Source organism: Salvia hispanica, chromosome 1 (genome assembly GCF_029641045.1).
Source record: "Salvia hispanica isolate PSC_SH4W2 chromosome 1, Shi_PSC_v1, whole genome shotgun sequence".
In the NCBI taxonomy this organism is placed as follows: Eukaryota; Viridiplantae; Streptophyta; class Magnoliopsida; order Lamiales; family Lamiaceae; genus Salvia; species Salvia hispanica.
Window position 1 is genome coordinate 57,820,878 of NC_142692.1, and position 8,670 is coordinate 57,829,547.

Below are 8,670 nucleotides of genomic sequence, written 5' to 3' on the forward strand. Positions count from 1 at the left end.
GAGTGAAGTAAAACAAGGCTAGAGTGAAGTATTCCAGTGTTAGAGTGAAGTGTCTGTCATCTATGATTGTAGTGCTCTGTAATTCCATTTCAGTGAAGTAAAACATGGTTAAAGTGAAGTAAAACAAGGCTAGAGTGAAGTGTCTGTCATCTATGATTGTAGTGCTTTGTTTTTCCATTTCAGTGAAGTATTCCAGTGTTAGAGTGAAGTATTCCAGTGTTAGAGTGAAGTGATTATTATTTACGTCTTATAGTGATTTTAACATGTAGGTACTGCATGATATTTGCTCCATTTACGGGCAAGGATAATCATGGTTGCTGGCCTTTTATCCAAGGAAAGTGCCGACTCCTTTTCATGGTTATTTAAACAATTTGTGAAATGTATGGGTGTGGCTCCAAAGCTAATCGTAACCGACCAAGATTTAGGAATGAAAGTTGCTATTGCAGAGGTTCTTCTTAGTACGAGACACAGGTGGTGCATGTGGCATATAATGAATAAAGTTGCTGACAAATTGCCAAAGAACATGCTTGGTAGTGAAGAACTAAAGAAGGAATTGAATGCATGTGTTTGGTCGGAGTTGATAGAGCCTGATGCATTTGAAGAATCTTGGCATGCTATAATGGAAAGATATGGGCTGGCCAATAATGACTGGTTTTCATCAATGTTTGCATCTAGAAAGTTTTGGGTTCCAGCCTTTTTCCGTGATTTTCCGATGAGCTCGTTGATAAAGACAACATCTTTGTCTGAATCACAGAATAGCTTCTTTAAAAGGTACTCAAAGTGTCGGGCTAACCTTATGCTATTTTATATGAACTATAACCATGCTTTGGAGGCTCAGAGAAGTAATAGCGCAAAGCTTGAATACTATGATTCAACAAAAGTGCCTATATTGCGAACAGAATTGGAAATTGAGAAACATGCGTCAACAATATATAGTGGTAGTGCTTTTAATGCAATTCAAGAGGAGATAGTTTATGCATGTTTCTCTTTGTCTTGTTCAACTCTAGGAATGTCTACCAATAGAGAGAATGAAGTATATAACATAAATGACAAGGATTCAAACTCATGGACAGTGACTTACTCCATTGGCGATGACACCTATTTGTGTGGATGTAAAAAGTTTGAGAGACTTGGTCTATTGTGCAGCCATATACTTTGTGTGTTGAAATATAAGTTTGTTAAGTTGATACCCGAGAATTTGCGTGGATGGAGATGGTTGAAGTCACAGTTTGTGAAGCCAATACATGGAGGCTTTTGTGATGATGAAGAAATACTCTCTGTTGTGGACGAGAAGAAGATTGCATTTAAAAACTTGTATGCATTATTCTTTGAAATAGCACAAAGTATTGAAGGGAACATTGACCAAATCAATGCATTTACTGCAATTATTGAAGAAGGTAAGAAGCAGCTTCTCGGAAGTGCTGTTCTGTCTTCGACAGAGAAGAGAGCATTGATTGAGAATTTCTATGGCTCACAAGTTCCAAACAAAGTGGTAGTAGGAGAAAATCCAAGAAGGAGTCGGCAGTGAAGTTAGCAATGAAACCAGGCCGAAAGTGTGGAAATTGTCATGTGATTGGACACCATGATTCCAGGAACTGCAAAAAGGTGAATGAGAAGGCAAAACAGAGGCAGTGAGTATTTGGAAAGAAACAGTTCACTTTGTAGCCTTTTTAGAGCACCAATGACTCATTTTTATTACACTTTTGAGTGATTTTTATCTCAATTCAAACTTTGTTTTTATGTTAAGCTCAATTGCGAATAAATTCAATTTTATTTGTGTTCGTTTTACTGCTTACAAGTCTTTAGTTCGCTTATTACATGTTTTGGTTCATTTATAGTGATGTAATATTGATTATCGTGTAATAAACAAGAATAGATGACAAATACTTCACTCTAACATTGGAATACTTCACTCTAGCCTTGTTTTACATCACTGAAATGGAAAAACAAAGCACTGCAATCATAGATGAGACACTTCACTCTAACCATGTTTTACTTCACTCTTACCATGTTTTACTTCACTGCAATCGAAAATCAAAGCACTACAATCATAGATGACAGACACTTCACTCTAGCCTTGTTTTACTTCACTCTAACCATGTTTTACTTCACTGAAATGGAATTACAGAGCACTACAATCATAGATGACAGACACTTCACTCTAACACTGGAATACTTCACTCTAGCCTTGTTTTACTTCACTCTTACCATGGTTTACTTCACTGAAATGGAAAAACAAAGCACTACAATCATAGATGAGACACTTCACTCTAACCATGTTTTACTTCAGTCTAACCATGTTTTACTTCACTCTTACCATGTTTTACTTCACTGAAATGGAATTACAGAGCACTACAAGCATGGATAAAAAGACACTTCACTCTAACACTGTAATACTTCACTCTAGCTTTGTTTTACTTCACTCCAATGATGTGCATTGTGTATATAGTGAAGTATATTTTGCATATAGTGAACTATATTGTGCATATAGTTAAGTAAATAGCTCGACAGTAAATAGGAACTAACTATTGAATTTAAATGAAGTTTTGTACAATAGTTCATGAACGCTTGAAGTTTACAATCATGTTTTCCACATCTATGTGCATGTTTTTCTCACATTCTTTATAATGCTTTGATGTTGTTACCATGTTTTTTAATGACTCATGGTTTATTTCTGACAACATTAATGCGCTGCAATACTTTGCTCTTAGTCTTTGGAGTATTCCCTTGCTCCTTGTAGATAATCCACATTTCCAATCTTGTTCCCGCTCACCATAATAACATTCCATATGTCTCATCAAAAAAACTCCACAATCTTCTGCATTTGATGTTGTTCTCCAAGACATTTTTAGCCTCTTTATGGTAAGATCCTTTATTGATTTGCATTGCACGTGATAACCCATTTTTGTCAAATAATGACAAAAATACATTCTCTGCAATATATTATCATGAATATCAGAGGTAGTTCACTGTAATCACAAAATACTTCACTATATATCATGTATACTTACCACAGTTTCAGGTATGCTACCATAATTGATTGTGATGTCCTCATCACTACCATTCTTTGAATTGTCAATCACCACTATGCTTTTAGTGCTAAATCTAAAGCATATGGTGTAGTAATGTTCCGCAGCACAAATTGGAAAGAACACCTACAAAGATGATAACAATTTCAGAATAAAAACAACAGTGAATATAACAAAGAATCTTTTATATTCAATATTTACCAAATCTACGTCGACCCACTTGAAATACGGAATTTTTTTAATCTCATCTTCTAGATTGCTACAGAATCTATCAATTGTGGTGTTGATGTCCGCCCCATCAGGCCGTTGTACAACTGTATACAGCTGAAAGATGAGACAAGTCAAATCTGGATATAAATAATTCACTATAGTGAACATATAGTGAAGTAAACATGCTTTATAATGAACATATACCATCAGTTCATTTTTCAAAATTTATACTATTCTTACACATAGGTATGTTGTAAAAAACAGGCGCCTCGATGAAGATAGAGCCCTGTATTCTTCCATGTTATTCAAATAAGATGCCCACGCGTTGATCACACCCACTTCTACTAGCTCATGCGGCAACAGTGAACAAAATTCTCTTTTTGTTACAATTACAACATCATCATCATACAATATGTTGTCCCTGTTCAAACATGTATGTGTGTTAAGATTTCTTTTGTATATTTTTTCTTCTAAATAAGAACTATAATATAAATCTTACTCATTTAATTTAGGTGTTGTCATAATCCAAAAAAATATTTGTGACTCTTGCAAGGTAAACTTTGTTTTTGCCTGAACCATTCTTTCATAGAATGGAGATCGCAGAGCAGCGGCTTTTCTCTTCTCAGCTTTTGAACGTATTGCCATTTGTTCAATCCTAGCACTTGCCTGTCAGGGCAAGAATGAGATGAAAACTTCACTATATTGTTTATATACTTCACTTTATAAGACATATAGTTTATTTTTACATTACTGAAATAGAAAAATAGAGCAAGTTTTACTTCACAATAACCATGTTTTACTGAAATGGAAAAAAAAAGCACTACAAGCATGGATAAACAGACACTTCACTCTAACACTGGAATACTTCACTCTAACACTGGAATACTTCACTACAAGCATGTTTTAAGCATGTTTTACATCACTGAAATGGAAAAACAAAGCACTACAATCATAGATGACAGACACTTCACTCTAACACTAGAATACTTCACTCTAGCCATGTTTTACTTCACTGAAATGGAAAAACAAAGCACTTTAAGCATGGATGACAGAGACTTCACTCTAACACTAGAATACTTCACTTTAACCATGTTTTACTTCACTGCAATCGAAAATCAAAGCACTACAAGCATAGATGATAAACACTTCACTCTAACCCTTGAATACTCCACTCTACTCACGTTTTACTTCACAATAAGCATTTTATAAATTCTTACAATATCCGGATCGTAAACTACTAATTCGGCTGTAGGATTTTGTTCAGCTTCTTTCAATTCTGACTGAATGCATTCATCATCACCACCTATCCCCATTAACGCTTCTAATGCAGACGCAATTTGGGCATCCACATTGTCATCCTATTTTCATAACAAGAAAAGAATATCAAATATAAATACCACAATACAAATGTACTAGATATCTGTATTACCTTCAATTGTGTGTTTTGTAATCCTCCTTTAGTTAGATCAGCACAAAATTCTTTTGTCACCTGCATATAGTGATATGTATTTAATCATAAATACGAAAACTTAAAAGGTAGATATAAACAAGAAGTAAAAAAGTATTATAAATTAAAATACAGCATCATAGAAATTTTTTTAGTTCACCCTGAATCATATATCAAGTTTTAAAACACAACAGACCAAAATCAAAATCAAATTGTTTGCATCATTACAACACTTCAACTTACATCTTTCTTTTCCAAGTTAATATCAGGAAAAATTGATGTGCCTTCAGCCACTAGTTTGCTCTTTTCATCATAGATTTCCATCATCTTTTCCATGAGATCAATCCACTCTGGATTATCCTCTTGATCGACTTCCATAGCATGTGTCATATTATCAATTGGATTTGACACAGCTTGTTCGACTCGAGCAACCTCGACACCCACCATTCTAAGGGCAGTTACTGCTACAACCTTGAAGCAATTGATGTCTTTACTAGTTGCCGGAGCATTCTTTATACAGTTCATCATTTTTTTAATAGAAGCTGTAGCTTCCCTTATTGAACTTTTTATTTCATCATTTGAAGAAGCTTCCTCAGTTGTTGGCAAAGTATTCCCAGGAGCTTCATTAGTTGAAGGAGCTTCGGTTGTTGGAAGAGTTTTCACAGGAGCTTCATCATTTGGTGGGAGAGTATTCTCAGTGGTAGAAGGGACAGGGGCAGTGACAATGGTTGAATCATTATTGACATATAAAGCTTCAATGGAGACCGGGTCAATAATGCTTTCTATGCTTCCTCGGCCTATAACACCACCATTTTTGAATTCCAACTGACCTCTTTCCCTAAGAAGGGTGGTTGTCCAGTTCCGGACAGTGGGAAATCTTCGAACCACCATCCTCGTCCTGTAGACAACCCTATCAACATAGCATGCCTGCAAAAAGGTTCAAACATGGATTATAAGCTGGGACGACAAATACTTCACTCTAACACTGGAATACTTCACTCTAACCATGTTTTACTTCACTGAAATGGAAAAACAAAGCACTACAATCATAGATGACAGACACTTCACTCTAACACTGGAATACTTCACTCTAACCATGTTTTGCTTCACTATAAGTTGTGCTTAAATTAGAAAACTCACCAATAAGAAAGTGATGGGTCCAGTGAATGGAGTGGATTTGTTCTTTTTTTTCCAGCTATCATGTGCTGTGATTAGCACATTCAAAACATAGTTGCACCAGTTGTACTTTCTCACATTGGAAATGTTGTCTATATAGTCCAATATTCTTCCATCACAAATCCCATTTGCAGATGGTGAGATCAGCACAGAGTCCAACAGTACAAGAAAAACTTTTTTAAACAACTCACCACCATCTACATCAGTATCAAGCTGGTCTTGCAAATCAGTTGCGTAGATTGAATTTCTGTCCTTCTTCAAAGCTTTTGCAATGTTCTGCATATCATCGTTTATGTAATACTTCTTTTCAATATTTATCTTCCACTCCCCTCTTGGCAATCCTAAGGTCGCATGCACATCCTCCTCAGTGATATGCAACGGCTCATCATCAATTAACTTGATTCTTGTGCAGTTGTCTAGATTAAAATTCTCCAGGAGTGAAAATGCCATTTCCGCAGGAATACTTCTGATCTTTAGATGGACAAGCTGCCCGAATCCCATCTCTTCCAGCGCAGCTAGTTGTCTTTTGTTCATCTTCTCTATGGCATCAACTAGATTTTTAATTCCTACCTTGACAACAAGTTTCGGTCTCCTGATTTTAATATTTTCAAAATCATCCGACACCATTTTTTTCTTTCCTTTAGCCTTATTCTGCTTCATTGCAGCAGACTCTTCATTGTCATCATTTAAACCTTTTCTCTTTGAGCCTAGAAGAAATAATACAAAAAAAATTAATTCACTGTACTGTATCACAAACACTTCACTCTAATACTGGAATACTTCACTGAAATGGAATTACAGAGCACTACAATCATAGTTTACAGACACTTCACTCTAACACTGGAATACTTCACTCTAACCATGTTTTACTTCACTGAAATGTAATTACAGAGCACTACAATCATAGATGACAGACACTTCACTCTAACACTGGAATACTTCACTACAAACATGTTTTACATCACTGAACTGGAAAAACAAAGCAATACAAGCATGCACAATACACTTCACTGTAAGCAAATATTGTAGTTCACTCTAACACTGGGATACTTCACTCTAGCTTTGTTTTACTTCACTCTAACCATGTTTTACTTTACTGAATGGAAAAACAGAGCACTACAATCATAGATGACAGACACTTTACTATAACACTAGAATACTTCACTCTAACACTGGAATACTTCACTGAAATGGAAAAACAAAGCACTGCAAGCATAGATGACAGACACTTAACTCTAATTTGTGCCATATACATAATATATTTCATTAAGATACTAAATAATTAAATAACTCACATTGAGGTCTATCATGAATATACTTCGACCTCTTTTCAGAATAATCAGTAGTATTTTGTTTGGAAGGTTTATCCTCCCTATTCTTCATCCTTTTCTCTGCAACATTTGCAACATTTGCAACATCTGCTTCATTTGTAGTAGAAGCTGTAGTTTTTTGTTTGGAAGGTCTATCCTCCCGATTTTTCATCCTTCTCTCGGCATTAAGTGTTTCATCCTCCCGATTCTTCATTCTTTTCTCGACAACAATTGCTTCATTTGCTGAATCTTTATGACCTTTCATTTGTTCTATAGAAATACATAAAATTAGAATATTCTTTCTTTTCATATGCATATAGAATCAAAAGACTGAAATTATTTCATGAAACCTTTAAGTATGTCGATTGGTACAATCTCAGCCGCAATTTCTGCCAACCTTTTTTCCACTGAAATATCAAGCATAATACAAAAAATTTTACTTCATTGTAGATAACAAACACTTCACTCTAATCATGGACTACTTCACTCTAACCACGTTTTACTTCACTGAAATGGAAAAACAAAGCACTAGAAGCATAGATGACAGAAACTTCACTATAACACTAAAATACTTCACTATAACCATGTTTTACTTCACTGAATTGATAAAACAGAGCACTACAAGCATAGATGACATACACTTCACTCTAACACTGGACTACTTCACTCTAACCATGTTTTACTTCACTCTAACCATGTTTTACTTCACTGAAATGGAAAAACAAAGCACTACAAGAATAGATGACAACCACTTCACTATAGCACTAGAATAGTGTAATACTTTACAAACACTTCACTCTAATAATGTAATACTTCACTAAATGAAAAACAGAGTATGTATTTTTTAATGTAATACTTCACTAATAATGTAATACTCACGATCGGAGTCAACGGTTGTTGTTTTTCTTTTCATCTCTCGATCAAAACCTACACAAAAAAATAGAAGTAGTTAACTGTAGTGATTAACTGTAAGCAGATGTTCATATGTTTGAATTTGCAGAATTCTCAAAACTAACTTTTATTCTAAAACTAAATCTAAATTAGAATGAGAAATCTAAATCATAAACTAGTAGAACAACTTGCATGTTGAAAAATCTTTCTGATTTGGATTCATTGTTCGACTATGGATGAAGGCGACGGCGGTTGCAGACGCGATGGATGGAAACGGCGGCGATTGCAGGAACGAGAAGACGGCGGCGATTGCAGGAACGAGAAGACGGCGGCGATTGCAGGAACGAGAAGACGGCGGCGATTGCAGTTACGAGAAGACGGCGGTGATTGCAGGAACGAGAAGACGGCGGCGATGGATGGAGACGACGGGAAGAACAGTGAAGGCGGGATCGATTGATTTGCGTAATTAAAATTGTTAACCTAATTTTATTAGTGAAATGTCCATTATACCCCCGCCTGGTATGGTGAAGTAAATTTGTGTTAGAGTGAACTGATTTCTCCTTTAAATTCGAAAATCACATGTGTTAAAACTAGCCCTTGATTTTCT

At 35.5% G+C, this 8,670-nt stretch overlaps 2 protein-coding genes across 2 annotated transcripts; one reads left to right on the top strand and one right to left on the bottom strand.

Annotated features, from left to right (window-relative positions):
• Positions 1 to 310: 310 nt before the first annotated feature.
• LOC148934194 (protein FAR1-RELATED SEQUENCE 4-like) lies at positions 311 to 1,528 on the top strand. The gene has a single exon (XM_089062233.1). The coding sequence runs from the start codon at positions 311 to 313 to the stop codon at positions 1,526 to 1,528; it is 1,218 nt and encodes a 405-aa protein (XP_088918359.1).
• Positions 1,529 to 2,558: 1,030 nt separating this feature from the next.
• LOC148934195 (uncharacterized) lies at positions 2,559 to 7,437 on the bottom strand. The gene is made up of 11 exons (XM_089062234.1): positions 7,158 to 7,437; positions 6,487 to 6,569; positions 5,827 to 6,432; positions 4,930 to 5,613; positions 4,669 to 4,728; positions 4,457 to 4,597; positions 3,739 to 3,905; positions 3,480 to 3,660; positions 3,231 to 3,353; positions 3,012 to 3,155; positions 2,559 to 2,933 (listed from the first exon to the last, which is right to left on the bottom strand). The coding sequence occupies exons 1-11, from the start codon at positions 7,435 to 7,437 to the stop codon at positions 2,559 to 2,561; spliced, it is 2,844 nt and encodes a 947-aa protein (XP_088918360.1).
• Positions 7,438 to 8,670: the final 1,233 nt, after the last annotated feature.